Source organism: Rattus norvegicus, chromosome 2 (assembly GCF_021556685.1).
Source record: "Rattus norvegicus strain SHRSP/BbbUtx chromosome 2, alternate assembly SHRSP_T2T, whole genome shotgun sequence".
Classification (NCBI taxonomy): domain Eukaryota; kingdom Metazoa; phylum Chordata; class Mammalia; order Rodentia; family Muridae; genus Rattus; species Rattus norvegicus.
In genome coordinates, this window is record NC_141535.1 from 46323592 (window position 1) to 46350830 (window position 27239).

General features: G+C 46.5%; 2 protein-coding genes and 1 long non-coding RNA gene across 5 annotated transcripts in view; 2 read left to right on the forward strand and 1 right to left on the reverse strand.

The window, feature by feature from the left end:
• The window catches only part of Dhx29 (DExH-box helicase 29), a 45798-nt gene extending 42016 nt beyond the window's left edge, over positions 1–3782 (forward strand). The window contains 2 exon segments of one of the 2 annotated variants that reach the window (NM_001427514.1): positions 944–1040; positions 3486–3782. In NM_001427514.1, coding sequence (NP_001414443.1) covers positions 944–1040; positions 3486–3538 — 150 coding nt within the window. In that variant the 3' untranslated portion in view covers positions 3539–3782. 2 annotated transcript variants of the gene reach the window in all.
• A 17953-nt stretch (positions 3783–21735) lies between these two features.
• Positions 21736–23218, reverse strand: LOC147996070 (uncharacterized). 2 transcript variants are annotated; one of them, XR_015673974.1, is made up of 4 exons: positions 23045–23218; positions 22727–22791; positions 22109–22275; positions 21736–22034 (listed from the first exon to the last, which is right to left on the reverse strand). It is a non-coding gene; the product is annotated as an uncharacterized LOC147996070 (long non-coding RNA). The 2 variants fall into 2 exon arrangements; XR_015673973.1 differs by having other exon boundaries at positions 21752–22275.
• Positions 23219–23363: 145 nt separating this feature from the next.
• On the forward strand, positions 23364–26387 carry Ccno (cyclin O). Its single transcript, NM_001399780.1, is given in 3 exon segments — positions 23364–23819; positions 24376–24561; positions 25205–26387. Coding segments are annotated over 3 exon segments (1059 nt in total). The 5' UTR covers positions 23364–23432; the 3' UTR covers positions 25691–26387.
• Positions 26388–27239: the final 852 nt, after the last annotated feature.

Here is a 27239-nt window from a genome sequence, read left to right on the forward strand (position 1 = left end):
GTAGTTTTTAAGACATGAAAAATTCGGGGTTGGGTATTTAGCTCAGTGGTAGAGCGCTTGCCTAGGAAGCGCAAGGCCCTGGGTTCGGTCCCCAGCTCCGAAAAAAAGAACCAAAAAAAAAAAAAAAAAAAAAAAAGACATGAAAAATTCTTCTCTGGACAAGGTAAGCCAGGCTAGGCTAATTTGCAAAGGTAAGCTTTTTATTTTCCTCTGTAGCCCCGGCAACACTGACAGTGTAAAGACGTTCTCGTGCATACTGTTACTTATAGCTGTGTGTCTAGAACCAGAGAATCGAATTATGTATTTTAAAAATGCAAATAAGTTGAAGTAATAGAGATTGTCTAAAAATTGGGTTGTAGTGATATTGGTAAGAACTCTACAAATTTACCAAAAAAAAAAAAAAATTGAAATTGAGCACTTAAAATGAGTATTGTTTTGTGATTTATAAATTATCCCTCAATAAAAGTGTTAAAAAGTGTTTCCTCCCAGCAAGGGTGGTAGCTCACACTTTTAATCCCAGCACCCAGGAGGCTGAGAGGTAGAGGCAGAAGGATCTCTGCATTCAAGACCAGCCTGGTCTACATAGTGAGCCCCTGGCCAGGCACAACCGCAGAGGGAGACCCTGTCTCAAACTACTCCCCTACCCCATCCCCCAAATCTCCCCCAGAAGTTTTTAGTTTTGCCCCAGGGTCATATACAAAGAGAAACAGAATCATTGGGACAAGTTGCTTTATTGTGGCAAGAGATACCAGACTTCCTGGGCAGCAGGAGGCCTGCATGGCTGAGCTCCCGTGGTTAACATGTTGTCTGCTCACACTCTCCCTGTTTTATGGTAACAACCCTGGTGTCCTAAGTGGATTAAACTGTGAGGTACTAAGATAGCTTTACGTAAACACATGCAAATGTCCTGATTAACTCTGCCTGTTGTGTCTCCTCTCAACAGGCCCCAGTAAAGATAGCTGTTATTTTTAAGCAGCTAAGAGTTCTCATTGATTCTGTTTTAAGAAAAAAACTTGAAAATCCAAAGATGTCCCTTGAAAGTAAGTGTTTTATTGTGTTTTGGGTAAAAGAAGGTCTGTATTTGTACATTAGTACACAGTTCAAATATAGCATACAGGTGTATATTTAGATGAGGATAATATGCATATAAAGTATTAGTGTGTTGTATTTTTTATTTTATGTGATTTGGTGTTTTTTTCTGCATGTATGTCTGTGTGAGGGCATTGGGTCCCCTAGAACTGGAGTTACTGACGGCTGTGAGCCGCCATGTAGGTGCTGGGAATTGAACCCTGCTCCTTTGAAAGAGCAGCCAGTGCTCTTAAGTCTAGAAGTTGTGATTTTAATATTAGAATGCCCTGTGACACACTGAAACCATACTTTTGATATAATTATTGATAAAATCTTGTTTTTGATAAAATCTACTTTTGCTAAATTCTATTCACTTGTACACAATTAGTGACTATTTGCACCTTATTCTCTTAAAATCTTTACTCCTGGTCTCTTTAACTTTACTTGTAAACTGTCCACTTCACAGACAAAAACAAATCAGCATAAGTTTTGCTACTTTGTCGGCTTGTCGTAGCTGTTTTCTCTGCTATGTTTCTTACAAATGCACAACCAGAAGTTGGTAAAAGTGCTTTAGCCTTCTACAGAGGCCTGAAATAAACCTGCGGCTTTTCAGATGCACGGTCCAGCACTGCCCTGGTGGGCACATCACCAGTCCTAACAAATGTGGAAATGACTCAAGGTTCAATGCCTGTTCTAGGCACACTAATTTCTCCAAAGAGACCTGTGATGGTCTTGTCTGTTGTATTTCTCTTCTCCCACGATGGCCTTTTTAAATGAATAACTATTGTAATAAACTCCTACGATGTCCCAGCCTTAGGAGTTAGTTGGACGAATCCTTGAGCTTTGATTTAATGTGCTCCTTGAAAGCTGTAGTTTCTATAAGCCAGTGGTTTTCTCTTGATTCAGGCCAAGTTTAGAACTATTATTTTCTAGTTGGTACTATAGTCTTTCCATGCTGTTGTATCATAAGCACTGAAGTGTGGCTTTTCTGCTTTAATAATGTTAAGAATTATCTGGGGATAGAGAGATGGCTCAATGGTTAAGAGCATTGACTGCTCTTCCAGAAGACCTGGGTTCAATTCCCAGCAACCACATGACAGTTCACAACTGTCTGTAACTCCAATTCCAGAGCAGCTGACACCTCACATAGATACACACGCTAGCAAAACACCAGTGCACATAAAACATAAGTCACTTGAAAAATATTTTTTAAAAAGAATTACCTATACATCCGATGTTTATTTTGACTTGGGAAGGAAGGTAACGTTTGTGATGTTTCTGGCTTTACTATAAAGACAGGTTGTGGTAGTGACTCACACAGAACTGTCTAAAGTTACCCCTGTGCTTTCTAGTGCTCTCTACTTTTCTTCAAATTCACTAACAGTCCTTTAGATGAGCGCAGCTCCACTGCCAACAAGAGCCTCCTCTCCCCTCCGACCTCCGCTTTGTCCTTGCTTTCTTCACTGCCTCTAGCTCCTCAGTACCTGAGTCGGCCAGCACAGGCCCAGGTCAAAGTCTCAGGACAACCACTTCAACTAGGGACACTGGGCCCTAGTGTAAGTGTAGAGTGTCTTGCAGTCTTGCAGCCCCACCCTGACAGCTCTCTGAAAAGTGGCTGTGAGAGTTACAGGAAGTCACAATTCCAGAGCTGTTTAAACAGGAGTAGTTGTTAATAAGCCCACCTTAGCAAGTAATGTCACCAGTTTGTGGATTCAGCTGTGGTTTGGTCCTCTTGTTGTGTAGATAACCCTGTCACGTCCCATTGACACCTCTCTGAGAGCATTTCCTTTTTAGAATGTTTGTTCCCTTGGTCCAGGCCTGGAACAAAACCACTGCCATCTTTGCCCATTTGGTAAAAATCCTGTCATGCTGCAAAACAGGAAAGAGTAAATAAAGCATCAGCCTGGATCAGCTCAGTGAAAACAAATGAGGAACTTCTTGAAGGAATTTCTAAAGAACCAGTTATAGAAATAGCAGGCTAGGCTTCATAGTGCGCATCAGTAATCCCAGCATGTGGGAAGCTGAGGCAGGGGGGTTGTGGGTTCCAGCCCAGTGTGGACTACAAAACAAAACCTTGTGTAAAAAAAGAAAAGACAAAAAAAAAAAAAAAAAAAAAAAACCCAAAAAACAAAAAACACTTATATCTCATTAATTTGGGCCTTTGTCTTTAAATACTCAAATATCAACTTCTTTTTACAAAGTGTTAACTTTAGTCAGCATAACTCTTATAGGGCAACCAATTTGACTTTTCTGAACATCTCTGGTAACACAGTATACATGTCTAGTGTTGGTTTGCACTCTAATTTAAGAAGACTTGTAATGAGATGCACCTCTGTTTGTACATATGTGTGTTAGAGAATTAGCCAGTGTTGCAATGTTTACAGGTGTTTTGATTTATTTATTTTTCATTCCCTCAGATGACAAGATTCTACAGATCATTACAGAATTGATAAAAACAGAGAATAACTGATGCTGGAATCCATGATTACCTGCTTCTACAGTTAAGATAAAGATACGGTCCTGAAATTATGTGAAGGTCGGCTATCCCATTACGTATTTCATTGCCTGAAGTGTTGGTACTAGCCATTAGCCTGAAGACGGGGGTGGGGAAAGCACATTCTATCAACCTGGACTTTTCTAGCTCCTTTGTAATGATGATGATGCTCAATGTATTTGCCATGACATTTACAATAAATTCTTTGGTATCAATCCTATTTCTCCATCTTTGTGTCACTAGGCCACGACCAGTGTCTGCTGTCTGAAGCGTACTGCTTTGCTTCCTGTGTGTAGTCCCAGTCAATAACAGGCCTTCATATTTGGAGAGTAAATTTAGAGTTTTGTGCTATTTCTTAGGGTTTCTGTTGCTATGAGAAAACACCATAAGCAAAAGCAACTTGAGGAGGGAGGAAAGGGTTTGTTTCAACTTATACTTAGCAAGACACAACATCATAGAGGGAAGTCAGGCTGGACACCTGGAGGCAGGCACTGATGCGGAAGCCATGGAGTGGGGCTCCTTACTGACTTGCTCCTCAGGGCTTACTCAGCCTGCTTTCTTATAGGACCCAGGAGTGGCACCACCCGCACTGTCCCCTCCACGTTGATCACTAATTAAGAAAATGCTCCACCAGCTTCTCTACTGGCCAATCTTATGGAAACACTTTCTCACTGTGGTTCCCTTTACTCAGATAACTCTAGCTGTGGGGAGTTGACAGCTCATTACCCGATAAGAAGGTAATCTCTCAAACCAGCTAGTTTTCAGTTTCATGACAAAGAAATCATCAGGCCAGGCAGGCTTGGGAGGCAGAGGCAAGTAGATCTCTGTGAGCTCAAGGATAGCCTGGTCTACATAGTGAGTTCCAGGATAGCCAGAGCTACATGGTGAGACTCTGTCTGGAAAAACAACAACAAAAACAAAAAGGGAACTTCAGGAAGCACTTAATGCTTGATATTCAAAATGGCAATCTAAGCCGGGGCACTGGTTATAGATGCCACTTACTTCAGTGGTGTTCAGAAAACAAGGGGACAGGCTGCTAGCAGGTAGGCTGGAATGACTGACACTGCTCTCTGCCTTCAGCTAGCTACCTTACATGCTCTCATTCCACATTTGAACCTTTTGTTTTAAATTTCATGGGGTGAGGGGGTTGTGCATATGCACGAACCACAGTATGGATATAAAGATCTGAGGACAGCTTGTGGAACCTGGTTCTGTTCTTCAGTAATAGTGGGTCTAGGGACTGAATAGGACATTGGTTTGGCAGTGTCATGATTCCTTTGAGTCACCGTTGAAGGCTGTTAGTGTTCATTTGTGCACGGAGAGTTGGTAGCCTTGGGATGGCAGTGTTTGCCGTGTTTTGCTCTCACTCACCTTTGAAACTCTATTTGCATTACTTTGAGGGATTTTTCTCATTTCCCAACAACAAATTAATGAACTTCAAGTACATTTCTCTTTAGATCAAAAGTAGAAATCTTATTGAAATAAAGGATTAAGATAGGACCTAACACAATTACTTGAGTCTTACAATAGGTATGGTTTTAGCATTAGTGAATGAGTAAAGGACACTGTAAGGTTCACCTTGTGTTCAGAGGAAAGTAAGCAGAGTCCTTGGTAGCAGTCTCTAGTTCTAGGTGTGTGGTGGCCTTAGGGCAAAGGAATTAAGAGCAAGGCATCTGGGGGTTGGGAATTTGGCTCAGTGGCAGAGCGCTTGCCTAGGAAGCGCAAGGCCCTGGGTTCGGTCCCCAGCTCTGAAAAAAAAAAGAACCAAAAAAAAAAAGAGCAAGGCATCTGGTGTAGCTGTAGTTTGGAGTCTGGCTTGTACCACTAGCTACTTGGTCGGCATCAAGAGCTGGGCAACTTGGGACACGAGACACAGAAGCAAAGGAGTCCTAGGTCTGCATGTAGTGCTTGGAGTTTGTATGTCAGGAGAGGGTCCCAAATGTTACCTGAACTCATGTGCCTATCACAACAACCTATAAGGTAGGTATTAATGACACCATTTTATACATGAGAAACAAGATAACTCACCAGAAAGCAAACACACTCGTAATAAGTGGCAGTCATACAGTACCAACCTTTAAATCTCTGAAATATAGTCATTGATAAGTGAAGTGCTAACTCACATTTGAGCTAGGGTTATCATATTAGTCTTTGACTCCAGATGACAGATACATAGAGAATTAGGTAGTCTCCAAAGGGGAGAGGAGAGAGATCATAGAAGTTGAAATATAGAACTCAATGCTATCACTTTTTTACTCAATTATCTTATGGGTAGCAGGGGTATGTTCTGTGGTGCTCTTGTGGAAGTCAGAGCCCTTCCTTTCCACCATGGGAGTCCCAAGGATCAAACAGGCCCCCCATCAACATGGCAAGACACACTTCAAATAAAAAACCAAGGTTCAGCAAAATAGCTGGGAAGGCAGAAGTGCTTTCCTACCAAGCCTGATGACCTCGGTTCAATACCAGGACTCATAAAGGTGGCAGGAGAGATCTGCCTCCCCAGAGTTGTCCTCTGACCTGCAAAGGCAAACTGACACTCGTGGACTCACATTCACATGCGTGCACTAATAATAGTGCAGCAAAACACAGAGCAGAGTCGGTTTAAAGGGGGGCGCTTACTCTGCTGCGCAGTTTTGAAGGTCTCAGGCCATCACCCACCAGCTCCATTGCCTTGTGCCGTGACAGTACACAATGGCAGGAGTGTGTGCAGCCAAAAGAGTTCCTGTCACTTTCCAGCAGCACCAAGCTGAGGATCAAGCCTTTAACACACAAGCCTTTGGGCAGACTGAAACAAGCATTGTGACTAGTCAATCATAGTGCAGTGTTTACTTGAAACTTAAAAGCAAAACAGCCATAAATATTCTAGAGTAAAATACACCTTAAGTCGGCTAACTTCCCAGACACACTAGCTGCTTGTTGTGGTTTGTCCTGAAGTTATCTGTATTTTGATGCTAATCTACTGCCCCAAGGACAGCTGCCTAGTCAAGGACTCAGAACTCTGAGACTTCACCAGAACCACCTCCTCATTGAATTTGTAAAGTACAGGTGAGGGGCAGGTACCGGATAGAAGGAGGCCTGTCATTGGAGGAGAAGGCAGGATGGGTGGGAGAGAAGTTTGAAGGAAGAGGAAGAGACTAGAAGAGAAAGGAGAGTGAGAGAGGGGAGAAGCCATGGCAGGTGATGTTAAGATTCTGCTCTGTGTATTTACAGGTTGTTATCAATGTTCTTAAGAGATGGATGGTACCGGGCTTTGTATGTTTAAGTGGGCAATTATATCTTACCAACTGGGTCAAAGATTATTGTGTTATGTGTTCTTTAATGGGTAGATTTTTTTTTTAAGATTTATTTATTTGTTATATACATGTAGCTGTCTTCAGACATACCAGAAGAGGGCATTGGATCCCGTTACAGATGGTTGTGAGCCACCATGTGGTTGCTGGGATTTGAACTCAGGACCTCTGGAAGAACATTCAGTGCTCTTAACCACTGAGCCATCTCTCCAGCCCCTAATGTGTAGATTTAAGTAATGTAATGGAGTGTGGGACACCGCAGTGCAGACCCAGCGAGGTAAAAGACAACTCTACTTTTTATTTTTATATTTTTACAACAACAGCAGCTGCACAGTAAAGGGTATTAATTCAGATACGTGACCTGACCATGCATCATCCCACTGCAGACCTTGAATGCTTACAATTATTTGTTAATTATACTTCAATTAAGAGAAAGAATAAAGAGAACACTTATCCCTCAAAGGATAATCAAGAAAAGCAGAGACCACCCACAAAACAGAAGAAAATAAAAACAGTATCCCTGGCAAGGACACTGCATCCACAATACACTAAATGTCAGTCACACCATGAAGGAGAAGATAGAGAAAATAACCCAATGTGAAAATGCTCATACTATGTTTGAAAAGCCCCCAGCTACATGACAGGAAATGGTGAGAAACTAAAACTGTTCATGTAAGGCTATGGGAAGGCCGGGATACTCACTCTTGCCAATTCTCGTCAACACAGAAGTTTGTGGTTGAGGTATGACCTCTCAGCTTCCTCTTCCTGCTGCCCTGTCCCCTGCCCCTGTTGTAGACTTCCTCTGGAACCGTAAGCCAAAATAAATCCTTTGTCCATGTAACCTTGGTCACGGTACTTTATTAGAGCAGCAAAAAGTCACTAATACAGAAGTTGGTGCCAGGGCTGTGGGGCGGTTGCTGGGAAGAACCTGACCAGGGCTTTTGGGAGGATTATGGAGGGTTTGGGAACTTCGGATTAGAAAGTTCAAGGTAGCCATAATGTTGAGCTCATGGTGTGGTTACTACTGATAACTCTTATGCAGGCCCACAGTGGAAAAGAACAAGTGGGGCAGAAAGAGTACAAAGTGTACAGTTTAGAGAGGGAAGAGCATGAGGAAGCTTAACATTACAGCCAAGGCATGTGCTGGAAGAGGGGCTGTAAGGAGACTAATATCGGAGTTAGAGAGAGGCCTCCTGCTTTTCACTGGACTGATGGGAAAGATGCCCTCAGGGCGATATTCTGGCTAACTAAGCTTCCAACGAATGGCCTAGAGTCTTCTGCTCCAGGAATACAGCAGTGTACAAAGGCTGTTGCAGATGTGATTCCAAGAGATGAGGGTCCGTCTCGAGCTGCCAGCCAAACTTGATAGTGTGTTCCACTTGGAACTGGCTCATCCCCTCTGAACTGGAAAGAGAAGCTTATTGGCTAAACCCTCAGGGCCTCTAGGTACCTCATTAATTAAATTGTTAACCCTTGGGGAAAGTGTGCTCCTGCAAGTAAATATAGGACCAGAAGAGTAAGGGTCTTACTATGCAAATGCTGGCAAGAATATGGAGTAAACCAGAGTTCCTCGGTCTCCAAAGACACCAGGAGGCATGTTCCTGGATGATGTTCCCCTTCAGCAACTCCACAGCTAATACACTTAAAGGCTGTCACATCCTGATGTCTCCAAAGCTTAGGATGCGAGTGGCTCTCCACAGCTGCTCTGTTGCGATTGGATTTTGCTGTCAGCATCTCCTCAGGGCAGCTGTATTTCTACACTACTGTAAAAGATAGAGCCATGCTTGGTACTTAGTAGGTGCTCTAAATGTTATAAAAGCACGAAAGGATAACCAGGGCAGCCAGACCCAACTGCATGCTACTAGCAGGTGTTTTATAGGTTTCCTGGAATTCTTTGTCTCAGAGCTGCTGCTTCTGAGGAAGGGTGCACAAACAAGCTGCTGTCTGCAACAGGCTTGTCAGTCATGCCTTAAGAACAAAGACACCGCTACCCTAGCTTCTGGGACCAACTGTTTTCTGAACCCTTCCCTTCATCTCCAGCCAGGCTGCCCGACTGACAAAAATTTCACTCCTCGGCCAAGATAAACTTAGCTACCCAGCCCTGGTGCTCTCAGAGGGAGATGACGTCCTCTGAAGCAGTGGCAGCTTCATGGTCAAGGGCAGACTGTGACCATCCTTCTCCAAATAACTTCATGTTTCCTCTGGCCTCGCGAAGCCTTGCTCATTTTCATGTCACTCCTGGTTCTCAGTTTTTACCTCTTGGAATATCCTGGGTTAAGGGATCCTGCTTGTCTTGTGCACCATAGCCCTGGAAGGTTGATCACAAGAAAAGACAGCCAGCACTGTGTGCTCTTCATCCTCAGGGGATTCCATCCCCTTCACATGGCTCTCCTATCATGGCATTGGTTAGAGAATAGGCAGGGCCTTTCCTTTGGTTCTCCTTGGCATTTAAGGACACAGAATGGAGCTGGACAGTGGTGATGCATTTTAATCCCAGCAGTCAGGAGGCCGAGGCAGGCAAACCTATGAGTTTGAGGCCAACTTGGTCTACAGAGGAAGTTTCCGGACAACCAGGGCTACACAGAGAAACCCTGTTTTGAAGGGGGAAAGGGTGTAGAACAGCACAGAAGGCACACAGCATGCTGGAATCGTGGACTTGGATTTGAGTCCAGCATATTTCACCTATGGAAAGTTAACTTTTGAATCTAGCTGATCTTGTTCTCAAACCTAAAAAGTAAAGCAACACTTCTGCCTACTCATCTGGTCAAGACAATGATTAAAGGTTGCAATGAGGTACAATCGCATAAGCTGACAGACACAGCGAGCGTTGATAATAATAGTGTTATCCTCTATGAGCTGACTCCACTGCCTCTCTGGCTCTGCCTGCTGCCTCCTGCCCCACCTCGCTTCTGTTCAATCACAGTGACCTCTGTTGTTTCTCCATTTGCAGGGCCTACTGAGGCCCCGGGAACTTTGCACTGTGAGGTTGTCTGACAGGTACTGTTCCCACAGTTGCCCACCTGGTTACTGTCCACTAGAAGTCTTGCACAAGATGCTACCTTTCCACTCTGCTGCTCCTGACCAGTTAATACTGCAGCCTGTCCTGTGGCACTCCAGGCCATAGTCCTCGTAGCTTGTATGTCTTTGTGTGACCACCCTACGGAAGGCTGGACAGAGCTAAAACCCTGCATACTGAAACAAAAGCAAAGCTCATCTCACAGCCAAATGCTACTCCATGTTCTTTATTTGCTGTGGTCTGCATTCATCTCCTGCCAAATGCCCAGTGTAGTGAGGCTTTAAAAGGTAATTAAAGAGCCATGAGAGCTCTCTCCCTATGAGGACTCAATCGCTCGTGCTCTCTCTCTCTCGCTCTCTCGCTCTCTCACTCTCTCTCACTCTCTCGCTCTCTTTCTCTCTGTCTCTGTGGGGTTTTTGTTTGTTTGTTTGTTTGTTTTTGTTTTCATTTTGTTTGTTTGGTTTGGATTGGTTTGGTTTGGTTTTTGAGACAGGGTTTAATCTGTATATCCCTGGCTGTCCTGGAACTTGCTCTATACTCCAGGCTGGCCTCTAACTCAGAGATCCCCCTGCCTCTGCCTCTTAAGTGCTATGCTAGGTTTAAACCTGTGTGCCACAACCTCCCAGCAAGATTAGGCACTCTTATAACAATTCGTGTGTGTGTGCGTGTGTGTGTGTGTGTGTGTGTGTGCGTGTGTGTGTGTGTGTGCGTGTGTGTGTGTGTGCGTGTGTGTGTGTGCGTGTGTGTGTGTGCGTGCGTGTGTGTGCGTGTGTGTGTGTGCGTGTGTGTGTGTGCGTGTGTGTGCGTGTGTGTGTGTGCGTGTGTGTGTGTGTGCGTGTGTGTGTGTGTGTGTGTGTGTGTGTGTGTACCTGCATACATGGAGGTTAATAAGAGGACACTTCATCTTCTGAAACCTGAGTTGCAGGTTGCAGTGAGCTGTGAGACATGGGTGCTGGAAACTGAACTCATGTCCTTTGGAAGAGCAATATATTGGTTTAAATGAGACTGCCCCATACGTCTCAGGTATTTAAATACTTGTTCCCAAGTTGGTGACTGTTTGGGAAAGATTAGTAGGTATGGCTTTAGTTCTGGAGGAAGTATGTCCATGGGGCGGGCTTTGAGGTTCTAAACTCAGGCCAGTTTGTGTCCATTTTTTCCAAAGGAACATAACGATGGGGGATAGATAGATAGATAAAGATTTAAAATATATAACATTTAATTTATATATATATGTGTGTGTATATATATATATATATATATATATCCATGTACATACATGGATATGGATATGGATATGCGTATAAAGGGATTTGTTAGCGTGGCTTACAGGCTGTGGTCTGAGTAGTCCAATGACTATCTCCTGCTGGAAAAGAGTGTAATCTGTAGTTGTTCAGGTCACAAGACTGGATGTTTCTGTAGCCCCAGTCTGCTACTGGAGTTGCAGGAAGTCCGAGCGACCTGCCGATTCTAGGTTGGGATCTTGAAGAAGCAGGTCTATCAATGGCTTAGGACCAGGATCCTGATGAACTCGCCAGTGAGAGCAAGCAGGCAAAACACAAACGATTCCTCCTTCTATGTCCCTTCTGGTGGACCAGACTCTGGGTGCCTTCCAAACTCAAATAGTCCAATCAAAAAGTGCTCACAGGTCCATCCAGCTGCTTGGGTTTTAGTTATTAACTCCAGGTACAAGTTGACAACAAGCTTAGACATCACAAGAACATACCAGAAAAAAAAACAAACACCCCCCCACACACACAAACTGAAAAAAAAAGAAAAAGTATTTTTCTCTGCCATCCTTGTTGAGGTTTGGTCTGTTGTAATATATTATAATGCTAACTACTGCCCCCTCCAAGGTCTGGTTGCCCCCAGGGACAAGTAAATCCTTGTACACCAAGTGATGCTATATAACCTTGTTCCTTAGTTTCAAATGATTGGTTGCATAAAGACGCCTACAGCCTATAGCTGGGCAGAAGAGAGGTAGTCACAGTTTCCGTTCCTGGGCTTGGGGGAGTCTGAGGAAGAACCATGAGGGAGAAGAGAGAGAAGTGTGAAGAGAGAGGAAGAAGACACCATAGGGTAAGGGATCGTGAGAACTGGGCCATGAGGAAGAGAGGCCCAGGAGAGGCCCAGGTAACATGGAAAGTCATATCTCAGGGTTATTGACAGGGAAGCTGACAAAATAACTTAGAAGGTTGATATCTGCCCACCTCTGGCGATATTAAGGCTTATTATAAATATAAAGGTTGTGTATCTTTTATCTGGTAACTAAATGATCTAAGGTGGGGTAGAAACTCCTGATTGGGGGCTGGAGAGATGGCTCAGAGGTTAAGAGCACCGACTGCTCTTCCAGAGGTCCTGAGTTCAAATCCCAGCAACCACATGGTGGCTCACAACCATCTGTAATGGGATCTGATGCCCTCTTCTGGTGTGTCGGAAGACAGTGACAGTGTATTCACATAAAACAAATAAACCTTTAAAAAAAAAGATAAAATGAAGCCTTAAAAAAAAAAAAGGAAAGAGGGAAACTCCTGATTGATGTTAAATATTTACCATGATACATCCTTGGTGGCAAAAAGACAGACATTCTACCTTAGCTAGACACTCACATACCTATGGCAGACACTGGTTCTGGTGCACACTTCAGAAGCAGATGACATCCTATTTAATCCTTGGCAGTCTCGGGGGCTTCTGAATACCACCCTTTTGTTGTCAACCACTACAGAAACTGAAGATCAGTGAGGCTGTGTAATTTGCAGAAAGGGTCAAGGCTGGTGGCTTCAGCTTGTACCCAAGCACTTCGCCCTGGAAGCTTTGAGCCATTGCTCTGTACTGCCTGTGCCCAGCAGATCGCCACAAGTGGGTGGGAGAGAGAACATATCTACTCTGGAAGGGAAGCCGTGCTCTTGAGAGTGTGTACTGAACCCTTCCTGACCTGGGCATTGGCAAGACACCAGGAAGGCAGTAAAAGAAAACTTTCTCCCCAGGTGGACCTTGAGACGTGGAAGTCAAATGTCTGGATTTACAAAATGGGCTGAAGGGAGAGAAAAAAAAAACAAAACAAAACCCCCAAACCCTGCCCTTTGTTTACCAAATACCAGCAAAACTTGTCCGACTTTAAGTACTTTAAATACCACTGAGATTTGGAGCCTAAGTACTGTAAAAGAAAAGATTCATAAGTAAATATAATTTTCAGTGGTATCCAACTGAGTTTAAAGATTTCCTAAGGGTCCAGCAAGGTTGTCTAAGGTTGGCAGCAATTCACTGGCTTTGTTTGCCAAAAGAAGGTACAATCAATGCCCCCCACTTTAATCCCCACCCTTGATCTGGGTAAGAGGAGGGTGAAACGTTGTCTTAAGCTGGAGTCCCAAGCTGGAGGGGGAAATCCCCCAAATCTTTGGCTCCTTCTTACTAATCAAATATCCCCTTGTTCCCTGTATTAAGCGTACCTGCATGTATTTCGTTGCATCAATGTTCACGAGGGAGACTGATTTGTAATTCTCTTGCTTTGTTGAGTGTTTGTGTGGTTTGGGTATCAGGGTGAATGGTCTCAAAATGAATTTGGCAATATTCCTTGTGTTTCTATTTTTGTGGAATAACTGGAGGAGTACTGTTATTAGCTCTTCTTTGAAAGTCTGGTAGAAGGGGCTGGAGAGATGGCTCAGTGGTTAAGAGCACTGACTGCTCTTCCAGAGTTCAAATCCCAGCAACCACATGGTGGCTCACAACCATCTGTCATAGGATATGATGCCCTCTTCTGGTGTGTCTGAAGACAGATACAGCATATTCATATACATTAAATAAATAAATAAATCTTTAAAAAAGAAAAAGAAAAAAAGAGAGTCTGGTAGAATTTTGTGCTAAAATCGTCTGGCCTTGGTCTATTTTTTGGTTGGAAGACTTATGATTGCTTCTATTTCCCTAGGGGTTATAGGTCTATTTAAATTATTTATCATTTAATATTAATATCATTTAATTATTGTTCTGTGCTTCATTAAGCGTAGGGAAACTTAACTCTTTATTAACTCTTTATTGTGCCTTAATAAGTGCTAATATCTGTCGATTAACACATTATGTTTAGCAGTGGGGAAATTACATAAAAGAATTTATTGCTAGTGCTCCTTTCTCTGGCCAGTCAGCCAGAAGCTCTCTCTAGGCCAGTGAGCCTTGTTAATTCTTTTGGAAAAAGAGAGAAAAAGGAAAAATGTCACTCATGTGGACACACACACACCGGTTAAAGTGGAAAATGGCAGTACCCATACATTTGGATGGAGGGAGGGAGGGAGGGAGGGAGGGAGGGAGGGAGGGAGGGAGGGATGGATGGGTGGGTGGGTGGATGGATGGATGGATGGGTGGGTGGATGGATGGATGGATGGATGGGTGGTTGGATGGGTGGGTGGTTGGATGGGTGGTTGGGTGGATGGGTGGTTGGGTGGGTGGATGGATGGGTGGTTGGGTGGATGGATGGATGGGTGGTTGGGTGGGTGGATGGTTGGGTGGGTGGATGGTTGGGTGGGTGGATGGTTGGGTGGGTGGATGGATGGGTGGTTGGGTGGATGGGTGGTTGGATGGGTGGATGGGTGGGTGGATGGTTGGGTGGGTGGATGGTTGGGTGGGTGGATGGATGGGTGGGTGGATGGATGGGTGGTTGGGTGGATGGGTAGATGGGTGGTTGGGTGGGTGGATGGATGGGTGGGTGGATGGATGGTTGGGTGGGTGGATGGATGGGTGGGTGGATGGATGGGTGGTTGGGTGGATGGGTGGGTGGGTGGGTGGTTGGGTGGGTGGATGGATGGGTGGTTGGGTGGGTGGATGGATGGGTGGGTGGATGGATGGGTGGGTGGGTGGATGGGTGGATGGGTGGGTGGGTGGTTGGGTGGGTGGATGGATGGGTGGTTGGGTGGGTGGATGGATGGGTGGGTGGATGGATGAGGCTGACCTTCCCCCCCCCCAGCCATCACTTTATTTCTTCTCTCTGGCCTTTTTATACCTTCTTAGACAAAAGTTCTTCAGAAAATTACTTCATAGATAAAATGTTACACAAAACGGGGAGTTTCAGAAAGATATCAATAACAAGTTCAAAGCAATATTGCATACTGTAAGCTCATTATATAGAAGTTCAAAGCAACAGTTCTTACACAGCCTTGCCCTATATTAGTGCACACCTGTGGCTTTTATCCTTGCTCCTGAATGTATTTCCTTGAACACAGATTTGTTCCAAGCCTATTTCTCTTTTAAATGTAATTACACTCACTCACTGTATTTCCCATTATGCAGCCTGTTCTTGATTCTAACTTTATCACACCTTTCTAGCAAAATAACTAAAACCACCTCTTGAAACCTTCTCCCTAAGAGTATTTGAATCAAATCAGGAATTCTATAAAATCATTAATTCATCTAAACAGTGCTAATTCAGGAAAGTTCATCTTTATGTTGATCTGCAAAAAAATCTGCTCAATAGGGTGGGCTGATGCCCAGGAATCCTTAGGCTATGTAAGACAGGAAAGGTGTATGAGCTTCAAGAAGCCATCCTGAGATGAAGTCTCTTGGGACCTTGCCTCTCAGAGCTCACCCACCTTAGGCCATGCAAAAAGATGGGCCACCTCCTGGAAGGTCACCTGCTGTCCTTAGCCTTTCCTAGATGGCTCCTGACATCCATCAGGACATTTGTTCACTTCTTCCAGGTTTTCCAGTTTTGTAGAGTACAGGGTTTGAAGCATGAGCTAATGATTCTTCAGATTTTCTTTTTCATTTCTCGTTTTGTTACTTTGGATATTCTCTCTCTGACTTTTAGTTAGGACTATGGGGTTTGTCTATCTGGTTGATTGTTCTCAAAGAAGCAACTCTTTGTTTCACTGATTCTTTGTATCATTCTCTTTGTTTCTTTTTGTTGTTTTGTTCTTTTTATTTCAGCCCTGAATTTATTTCCTCCTGTCTACTCCTCCTGTGTGTATTTGCTTCTTTTTGTTCTAGAGCTTTCAAGTGTGTTGTTAAGTTGCTAGTAGGAGATCTGATTTCCTTATGTTTAGTACAATGAACTTTTCTTTTAGCACTGCTTTCATTGTGTCCCATAAGTTTGGGTATCTTGTGCGTTGTTTCTATTGAATTCTACGGAGTCTAATTTCTTTTTTTCTGTCTTGACAGGAGAGAGTCAGTAGAGAGATGTTCAGTTTCTACGAGTTTGTAGGTTTTCTGTAGTTTCTATTGCTGTTGAAATCCAGCTTTAATCCATGGTGGTTTGATAAGAAACAGAGGCCCCGGGGGGGGGCTGGAGAGATGGCTCAGTGGTTAAGAGCACTGACTGCTCTTCCAGAGGTCCTGAGTTCAATTCCCAACAACCACATGGTGGCTCACAATCATCTGTAATGAGACCCGATGCCCACTTCTGGTGTGTCTGAAGACAGCTAGACTGTACTTATGTATAATAAATAAATCTTTTTTTAAAAAAAGAAAGTAAGAAACAGAAGCTGTTGGTATTCTGCCTAAGTTCCACCCCCACAGCTACCTGGGAGCAGACAGGTACGCTCTGCCCCACAGTTGCTTGGCAACAGCCGGCTGCTTGCCCCTCCTCTTCCTCTTGCTTGCTCTTTGTTCTTCCCTGCTCTTCCCTCCCTGTCCCTTCTCTCTACCCCCCCACCCCCCACCCCACCCCCACCTCCCTCCATGTGCCCATGGCCGACCTTTCCTCTCCTCTACTCTTTTCTCATTAAACCTCTCCACGTGGAACCATGTTGGCTTGGTGTGCTCTTTTGGGCATGAACCGAGATTTAAACCCTAACAGAGGCCCCCAGTTCCAGAGACATTAACAAACTGATCTTAAAGACCTTTCACAGGGCAAATTAGAAGCCCAGGAATTGGACCAGGTAGAAAATACTACAAATATTGAGGAGCGTGTGACACCAGTTTCTCAGTGAGGGTTGAGGGTAGAAATTTTCAGAAGGTAGAGAGAGCAACAAAACATAGGATATGTAGGCATGTTATCTTACATGTCCCAAAGCTACCTTACATGTCCCATCCACAACTAGATGCAGAGACTCAGGCACAGAATCTGCTGCCCAGCGTTGATGGTGCTATTTACCCTCGTTCACTGACACACAGGTTCTCTTCCCAAGACCCAGCCCCCAACTTCGAATACCTGTTCATCTTCCCCATGTGAGTTCTTGACAAACAGACCTCACCAGCCTGACAGACACACACAAAATCCTTATCTTCATATAGGCTTCCCTGCTGATCCTTTCTTATCTCAGCTAATGACAATGAATTCTATTTCTCGGGCCAGAAAACTGGGGTGATCCTTTGTTCACAGATTATGGCTTTACATAAAACATGTTAGCACGGTCAAGGTCAAAATATATCTGGACTCTCTCCAGTTCTCACTGCTTCTCCAAGCCTTATCCCGGTCCAAGACTCCATCTCTCCATCTGCTTTCACTTGGATTATCTATCTACCCACCCACCCATCTACCCACTACCCACCTACCCATCTACCCACTACCCACCTACCCATCTACCCACTACCCACCTACCCATCTACCTATCTACTTATCTGCCAACCTACCCATCTACCCACCCACCTATCTACCCACCTACCCATCTACCCATCTACCCACTACCCACCTACCCATCTACCCATCTACCTATCTACTTATCTACCAACCTATCTACCCACCTACCCACCTACCCACCTACCTACTCACCTACCCATCTACCTATCTACTTATCTACCTATCTACTTATCTACCAACCTACCCACCTACCCACCTAACCACCTATCCACCTACCCACCTACCCACCTAACCATCTACTCATCTACCCCTCTACCTACCCACCTACCCGCCTATGTACCTACCTACCTACCTATCTTGGCTTTTTGAAACAGTGTTTCCCTGTGTAGCCCTGGCTATCCTGGAGCTCACAGAGATCCACTGCCTGGCCTTAAAGGCCTGACCCACCTGGGTTACTTCAGCAGCCTCTTCAGTGGGCTCCATTTCTCTCTGTGCCCTCTCCACCAGCTGCTATATATTCTCTGTCTGGTTTAAATTTTATAAACAATGCTATTCATAGATATGACATGAGTCAGAAATGGAACTTATTGTATGTATATGATGCATGTGACAGGGCCGGGGGGTCACATGCTGTGGCATGTGCATGGTGAAGGACAATTTTGTGTAGTTGGTTCTCTCCATCTTCATGGGTTCCAGGCACTGAACTCAGGCTTTAAGGCAAGCAAGCATCTTTATCTGCTGAGCCATCTCACCGACCTCTATATACGTAATTTGAAAGTTCCTAGAGATCACATTTATTGAAAAAAAAAGTCAAAATTAACTGTGATAATGTCTTTTATTTTAAAAGCCCTTGTGAGAACCTCTCTGTTTGCACCTCCCATTTCTCCCTCCTGTTACTCTCTTCCAGACTACTGCTTGCCTCCTGGCCTTTGCTTACACTGGTCTCTACTGCAAATGCTCTTTCCCCGTACTATACACCTGCTCCATTCCCCAACTCTCTCGGTCAGGTCTGTGCTCCAATGGCATTTGTTCAGTGAGGATTTTTAGGACAACGTAAGACCCCTGTATTCCAATGCTCTACTGTTCCTCTTTCCCCCCTTTATTCTTCTAAGCTTATTGCACCAGCTAAAATATTAAATGTTTAAATATTATTTGACCATTTTGTCTACTCCTCCAAAATGAAAACTTTTGTTTTGGTTTGGCTTGAGTCTTTTTCTTTTGTTTTCCAAGACAGGGTTTCTCTGTGTAGCCCTGGTTGTCCTAGAAGTAACGCTATAGACCAGGCTGACCTCAAACTCACAGAGATCTGCCTGCCTCTGCCTCCTGAGTGTTGGGCGGAATGAAAACTTGTGAGAGTAGGAAATTTGGTCTATTTATCCGATGCTACATTCCTTGGAGGAGATGGTTCAATTGGTACAGGTCCTTGCCTCAAGCCCGGTGGCCTGGATTCAACCTTTGGGACCCCCATGGTGGAAAGGGAGAAGCGACTATTTCAAGTTGTTCTCTGGCCTCCAAACACACATCATGGCCAGCACCACCACCAAATAAACAAAGGTAGAAAAATGTATCTTTAATGAAGAAAAAACAAGGACAGACACTTGTAGATGTATGTGATGAATGAGCGAGGGCATTAGTAAAAGCAGACACTGCTGTTAACAAGCACAAGCCACCATTTGGGTGGGGAAACAGCAGTAAGGCCGCTATGCTGGCCGCCGAGACGCAGGTGGCTATGAGTCTTTGCTCTGTGTCTACAAGGAAGCACCAGAAACCCCAAGTACTGGAGAAGGGGGCCGCTTCTGTGCAGCAGCAGGTGGAAGTCCTAGGATAAATTCCAGCCTTCTGTTTAGAAGGGGCCTCTCAGATGGTGTTCTTACATCCAGGTGTAATCAGTTAGAAGTGAGCTTTCAGCCAGCACTAAAACAAACAGGAAACCCTTCCCTGCGCTGACAGACTCTGCATGGCTAGGGTGGCACTTGAGACTGGAAAAGCTCCCTTCAGGGTTTGCTTTGTTAAGTACGTCCATGAAGTATGGCTGAGCTATGTCTCATCTTGAGGTTTTTAACGTAACAGTGACTGAGAACAAAAGACCCCTCCCCTTTGTTACTTAGGCTCACTCATTCTTACAAATAGTGTGTACTGTAATATTTGTGTTGTAGTTAAGAATGAGCTAAAAGGCTTGGCTGGAAACCTTGGATGCTCATTTTGACTGTAGTCATACTTCTGGAGGTCTCTATTTTCACCGCTACCTACTCCCTTTCCCTGGTGCACAGGCCAGAGTCAGAATGCTCCTTGGTTTTTCCGGGCCTTTAACACTGAGACCCCTTTAATCTGTCTCCTAAATATAGCTGGAATCTCCTCTCTCTCTACTTCTTCACAAATCATGTCTTGCACGAATCACTGTGCCTAACTGCCCCTTTCTGTCCTTTTCTTATGTTATTTTTTTTTTCCAGTTTTAGAGGCTGGGCCCAAGGCATCACATGTTTTAAGCAAGTTCTGACCACTGAGCTACAGCTGCAGCCTCAGAGTCGTGTTTTAAACAAGTGACATCTGCCCTCCTCAGTGGCTTCAGGTAACATGTGAGTCCCTCACGTAGACACAAAGCTTTTGGCAAGCTTGCTACTGAAGCCTGTCTCAGTTGGGGTTCACTGCTGAGAACAGACACCATAACCAAGGCAACTCTTATAAGGACATTTAATTGGAGCTGACTTACAGGTTCAGAGGTTCAGTCCATTATCATCAAGGTGGGAGCATGGCAACATCCAGGCAGGCATGGTGCAGGAGGGGCTGAGAGTTCTACATCTTCATCTGACGCCTGCTAGCGGAAGACTGGCTTCCAGGCAGCTAGGATGAGGATCTTAAAGTCCACCCCCACAGTGACACACCTACTCCAACAGGGCCACATCCTTTAAAAGTGCCACTCCCTGGGCCCAAGCATATACAAACCATCACAAAGTAGTTCAGTGTGGATGGAGAAGCGAGGCTAAACTTGAGTCTTAGCTTCAGGGCAAACCACAACATTAGTTGTACATTTTACTACCTATTTACATTTACTACCTCAGTCTTTACCTCTGTATACCTCTTCTAGAAGAATGGCTGTCACACCAGAAGCTGGACTGCGGAGCTGCAAAGACTGAAGGAGTATAATATACAATATAACACAGAGAATAAAGTACTCGGCACATAGCCTTTACGTAATTAGCTATAACCTTCTGGCTTCTTCTTTCCCCCTCTTCTCTGCAATGGCCATTCTTCATTAGACAGGCCCTATCTACATCTGTGGATGTCCCAGGACGGCTTCCTGCTCCTCCCACAGCCTTTTTTACTTACAGTTCTCCTGCCTAGCCCTTCTCTTCTGCCTACCTTCCTCCCCTATCTTGGTTTTTACCGTCAGTTTTTCAGTACTCTTTCCAGAACAATGAGGCTGTGAAGTTGCAGGGCACCCAGGTAAGGCCACCGAATGGATGCCCCGTTGAATTTGAATGACAGATAAAGAACAGTCTGACGTCCCATGTAGTGTAGTGTTCTGGATAGTATTTGGATTTCAGATGAATATTTTCCCCTTATAGATATGTCTCATACAATCTTTGTGATATCCTTATGAGAAACGCATTTGTTGTTTATCTGACATTTGAATTTAAATTGATATCTTGGTCCCCTCCCCTATCTTTAAAACCATTGAATGACAAATGGTTCTTGGTTTATCCCACCAGAGCACCAGCTCCTTGCAGGTTAGACACAGCTGGTGACACAGCAAGCATTCTGCCAACAGTGAATAGGTCCTCAGGCTGAAACTCAGGCAGTGTCTGCTGGGATTGACTAAGTACAGGCAAAATCCTTAGAAAAACAGTATTCTCAGCACGGGGAGCCTTCCGAGCCTTACTGCATGCAGATGGACTGATAAATCTTCAATTCCCCTCAGCATAACAGTATTCTTGACTCCTCTGAATCAGGTTCAATATGACCCCATTATTTTGCATTCAAAAAGGACTTTCTCTTCATGAGGGACCCCCAACAACTGACGTGGGAGCTGTCTCTGACTCTGTTGTCTGCTTGTGGATCCTGTTCCCCTAACTACGCTGCCTTGTCTGACCTCAGTGGGAGAGGATGTGCCCAGTCCGGCAGTGACTTGATGTGCCAGGGTGGGTTAGTACAGAAGGGGACCTCCCGCTTCTCAGAGGAGAGAGAGGGGGGGGAGGGGCTATGTGAGATGGGGAATGGGAGGAGGGGGAGCTGCAATCGGGATGTAAAGTGAAGAAATAAAATTAGTGGGAGGGGGAGAGGTTTCAAGATTTCACATCGATTTTACTTGACTCGCAAGGCAAGTAATAACCTTTTTCAGACGACAAAAAAGAGACCGAATAACGCCTTGCTGAGGAAGATCATTAATTAGGAACATTCTGGCCCCTACTGGTGATGTACCTTGTGCTCTTTCCAGCTGGGCCAGTAGGCAGAATCAGAGAGTTCCTGAATCCTCCCTCCTCACCCAGAAAATTCTTCTAGGAAGAGGTCCAATATGTGGCCCCTTTTCTGTGGTTTTGGGTGATCTCCCTATAACGTTACCCATCAACAGCCTGAGAGGAGACAGGAAGCCAGGCACTTGCAAGTTGAAAACTCCTCTCAGGTGATTCTCAGCAACCCCGTGTCAAACAGGTGCTGCGATTTAAACTGGGACAAAGCCCCTTCAGAATTACGGAGAATGGAAACAGGCGAGACTCTGAAATCCAGCCCCTTCCCCTCACCTGCTTCTCTGGCAAGTTTCTAGGGGCAGGATTTGCACGTGGACTGCAAAAGTTTCCAGCTTTCTTTGGAATAAGTGAGGACGGCCACGTGTGCAGATTTCACAGCAGATCTCTCACCCGCTGGAATGCCTCTGTAAAGTTCGGGCTGAGAGTACAGGTTTTCCTGCCTTTGGGAAAATGATTACAAGGGCAGTCGGCTAGCCGTCCTGTGTGCCCCCGGGTCCCTTCTCCTAAGGGGTTACAGTCCCTCCTGAGGATTCAGGGTAGAGACCAGCTTAGATCAAGACCGGAGTTTGAAGGAAACCAGTTGAGAATGGAAAGGGTATCACATTCTTTCTCTCTCCCACCACCAACCCTGCATTCCTTTGATTCCGCTCCATTCTCCCCAGAGCGCCAAGAATAACCTCGAAAGGCAGAGGGTTAGAAGCTAATGACCCAAAGCAGAACATGCTGTGAGCAATTCCACAGAAATGCCACCTGCGACATTAAGTCCTTCAATCGCTGCAGCCTCGCCGTGTTTGGCTTGGGATGAAAAGTGCGGGACGGAGTATCCAGAGGGCAATGGACTTGTGTGACGGTCATTTGAGGCAGTTCCTAACGTTGTTGGATCACAAATACCTGTCTGACTGGACGGGCTCCCACAGGTTTAACAGATGCTAGTAGCGTGCCAAAGCTCTGCTCCCCTAGGCCAGCGGAATGAAATAAAACAGTCGCAAATGAATTCCCAGTCCTTTTATGGGTCACTGAAAGAAACCTAGCCTCCTCTTGGTCCGGAGCTCAAAGGCGGACCCACCCCGGGTGAAGGCTGGCATAAAAGATGATCACACCAGGCCAGACAATCTAACCAAGATTCAGGTTCCCGGGAGCAGCCTTTCCCCTTTTGCGGAGGGTGGGGGAGGGGGCACAGCTAAACCGCTCAGCCGGCCCACGGCTCACCTTGGTGGCCAGCGATCTCCAGGCTCCACCACAGAGCGCGCGCGCAGCTGGCGCCAGGACCCGGGCTGCGGTTGCCAGGGTGACGACGGACGCGCGGAGCCTGCTGCTGAAGGCGGGTGCCAGGCGGGAGTTGTTGCAACGCCTCCTCCCCCTGCGCCATCGCGGGGGGCCACGCGTTGCTCGCACGCGAGGGGAGTGGCTCTGTCTCGGGGAAAGCGCGGCTCGTGGGCCGCTCAGGGCTCAGCCAGTGAGAGGCCGGGGGAGTGGTGGAGGGAAGGCACAGGTCGGGTACTTAGAGCTGCGCCTGCAGCGGGACCCGATCTTCCTCGTAGCCCTCGCGCCGACGCTCCGGGCGTTGTAGACGCTAGGGCCGCTACTCGATTGTAACATGGTGACCCCTTGTCCTGCCAGCCCGGCCAGCCCCGCCTCGGGAGCCGGGAGGCAGGACAACCATCAGAACCTCCGCGCCCCAGTGAAGAAGAGCAGACGCCCGCGCCTCCGGAGGAAGGAGCCGCTGCGGCCGCTGAACGCGTGTTCGCTCCCGGGAGACTCGGGCGTCTGTGACCTTTTCGAGTCCCCCAGTTCCAGCTCGGACGGTGCCGACAGCCCCGCAGTGTCTGCGGTGCGGGACTGCAGCTCCCTACTCAGCTCTGCCCAGCCCTTGACAGCGCTAGATCTCCAGACCTTCCGAGAATATGGCCAGAGCTGCTACGACTTCCGAAAGGCGCAGGAGAACCTTTTCCACCCACGGGAGTCGCTGGCGCGCCAGCCACAAGTGAGCGCTGGCAAGAGCTAGCCTCTCGCAGGCTAGCTCGCTCTCCCCCTGGCTGCTGACTGCCCTTCGCAGTGCCCCAGTCGTTGCAGCCCATTATCTGCCCTTAGTAGGAGCAAAAAGGACCTTCGAGGATTGGGCCACTGACCTATTTAGGTGGAGAAAGTTTGGGGGTGGGGAGGTGGATATCCGGAGTTTGTTAGTTATGGGGCTGGGTAGAGGAGTTTTATTATAATGCAGTCCGACAGTTCTAGGTTAGATCCCGAACTCCTAAATTTGCTTGCACACTGTTTAAGGAAAAAAAAAACTTTCCCCCCACCCTTTGACTTGCCGAGAGGTTTAGACGGGGTAATGCGCCTAATTCTCTGTGCACAGTACCAGGCGCGAGCCCAAACGTTCCCGGGCCTTTCCGAACGCCCGTTCTAAGCCAGGCGCGCACCCCCACGTGTTTCCTATTTTTCAGCCATTTAGCTTTTTCCTCTCTATCTCCATTCGAGGAAGCTCTCTGGATTGTCTTGGCCGGGTGTTTTCAGCACCCTCTTCCTCTCCCTCCCGGCAGGTGACTGCTGAATCCCGCTGTAAGCTGCTCAGTTGGCTCCTCCAAGTCCACCGCCAGTTCGGCCTCTCTTTCGAGTCGCTGTGCCTGACCGTGAATACTCTGGACCGTTTCCTCCTCACGACCCCTGTAGCTGCAGACTGCTTCCAGCTGCTCGGGGTCACCTGTCTGCTCATCGCTTGCAAGCAGGTACCTCCACCAGGCGAAAGGGTGGGATGTGTTCGCAGCCGACCCCCTCCTCCTCCACTCGTGCATGGTTTAGGGTGGGGTTGCTTGACTCCTCTGGTCAGATGCTCGAAGGCCTTTACATGTCATAGCCCTAATTTCCTACTTTCTTTTCCAATCACAGTAACAATCCTTTCGGACCGCAAAGATATAGTTGGCAGCCCACCCAAAGCTTTGTGGGCACTTGTCTCTGAAAAAGATGCTTTTAAGACTTTTACACACTCTCCTCTGTCTGTCTGTCTGTCTCCCCCTCCCTCCCTCCCTCCTCCCTCCCTTCCCCTCTCCCCTCTCCCCTTCCTCCCTTCCCCTCTCCCCTCCTCTTCTTCTCTCTCTCTCTCTCTCTCTCTCTCTCTCTCTCTCTCTCTCTCTCTCTCTCTCTCTCTCACACACACACACACACACACACACACACAGTCTTTAAAGTTGGGCTGTAGATAGAGAAGGTGTACTAGCAGCCCTGTGTGGTCTAGGGGTGGAATCGCGGAAAGGAGAAGCCTGTGTGGAAGTATAGGGTTCAAGTTTCCGTTTTCTCTCGGATTTAAGGCTAGGCGGGTTTGGGACCCGGGAGCCCACCCGTCCAGAACTTGAGCACACTCTTGCGTTGCAGGTAGAAGTGCACCCACCTCGCATGAAACAGCTCCTGGCCCTGTGCGGCGGGGCTTTCTCCCGGCAGCAGCTGTGTAACCTCGAGTGCATCGTGCTACACAAGCTGCACTTCAGCTTGGGCGCGCCCACCATCAACTTCTTCCTGGAGCACTTCACACATTCGCGCGTGGAGGCCGGTCAGGTTGAGGTCACGGAAGCTTTAGCAGCTCAAACCTTGGCCCGGGGAGTGGCGGAGCTGAGCCTGACCGATTATGCGTTCACCACCTACACACCCTCCCTGCTAGCTATCTGCTGCCTGGCGCTGGCTGATCGAATGCTGAGGCACCAGCGCCTGATGGACCTTCGCCTGGGAGAGCACCCAGAGGCGACACTGCTAGACTGCCTGGGCAAACTGCAGAAGCTAGTGTCCATCAACAGTAGCTCCCTGACTCACATGTTGCCTGCCCACATCTGGGAGAAGTGCAGCCTGCCCCAGAGTTGGAAATAAAAGCACACCCTTGAGCTCCTTTTAAAATTTTCCTGGCCCCTGCTCCGTGCCTTCAGGAGAATATGCAGTACTGATCCAAAGCGAAGTTCAGGTCTCCTACCTGTAAATAGTGTACAATAACGGAATCTTAGTTTATTTATTTTGCAGTACACATGGGCAGGGTGACAGTTCTGGCTTGTCTAAATGCTGCTGTTGGTGTGCCCGCCTTTCCCAGGCGAAGTCAGTCACGAGGTTGTCCGTTTCTGCGGCTCTTCCTTGCTCCCACAATTTTACTCTGTAGTTCGCTGTGAAAACAGTCTGGCAAGATGCCACTGTTCCAGTAAGCAGACAAATCGAGGATGCTTGTCTGTATCTTAACCCCCTCCAGTCAGGAGGCTGAGTCCCCTCCTCCATACCAGTGGCCCAAAGAGAATGAGACAGAGTTAGAAGTCATAGTAGTCTGTGTTTGGAAGGGCAGTGGCTGCTCTCATTGATGTGTAGCTGGGAAGTTTTGGGGACCAGGCAGCCGTACTAGCAGTGGACAAAGCAAGAGACAATCCCTGGTGCAACACGCAAAATGCTGGAAGGTTTTTGAGTATTGTTATAGCTGTTGCAACGTGAGCCATTTCCTCTGCAGTTAAACACGGTTTAGTTTATGCTGCAGCGCGAGCCCAGGGTAACTATGGTATAAAGTAATAAATATTACATGCTTGCAACATCTCGTGCGTCAGACAATCATTTTACCCTTCACCAATGCTAGGGGGCAGTCTTGTCGCACTTTCCAGAGGATGACACTGGGACACAGGACTTGGAGGCAATGAGATCCATGAGTCTTGGCCACACTGATGCTAAGTTCCCCCCATTTGTTTTTGAAAATTCTAACGCCCTCTTTCTCCATTCAATTACCCTGAACTCCAAAAGCCAGCACTCTGTTCAGTTTTCTTTGCCTTTAAACCTTGCTACCGGACTCACTTTACAGATGGGAAACTTGTTGAGAAGCCAGAAGCATCCTGGGGTGCTGTGGCTCTGCGGATGTCACATTACCTTTAGACTCATTGTCATTAGTCAGCTGTAGGTCCTGCCCCTCCGCTCCACTACCTGCAGCAAACTCCACTGAACCTTACAGTGGACCTGGGTGTGTGTGGGGTTGAGTTTAAATGAGATTTGTTTCTGGGGTGAGGGTGAGGAGGATAGTAAGCTATTTTGCTAGGAGTTCTTAGGCCTACTTCTCATCTCTGAAAATGGGATAATGACACTCCTCCTTAGGGTTGCAGTGTGGCTATACCAAAGTCACGTACCCCCATCCCAAGCACAGGCCCTAGCAGAACCCCCAAGAAGCAATAGCCTAGCCTGCCCGTTACGGTGACGGGAGGAGAGAAGTTATGAAGGAAAAACAAAAACAACCTAATTAGCATGGACGTGTGATTCAGTGTAGTTTATATTTTTCTCAAAGCGTTTTGTATTTGTATGATTGAAATTTTCTGTTTTAGGTAAGAAATCCCAGTTTGTGCCTCTGTGCTTAGAATGTCAGTCAGAATGTGTGGGGAGTAGGTCCCTCCAGAGAGTGGAC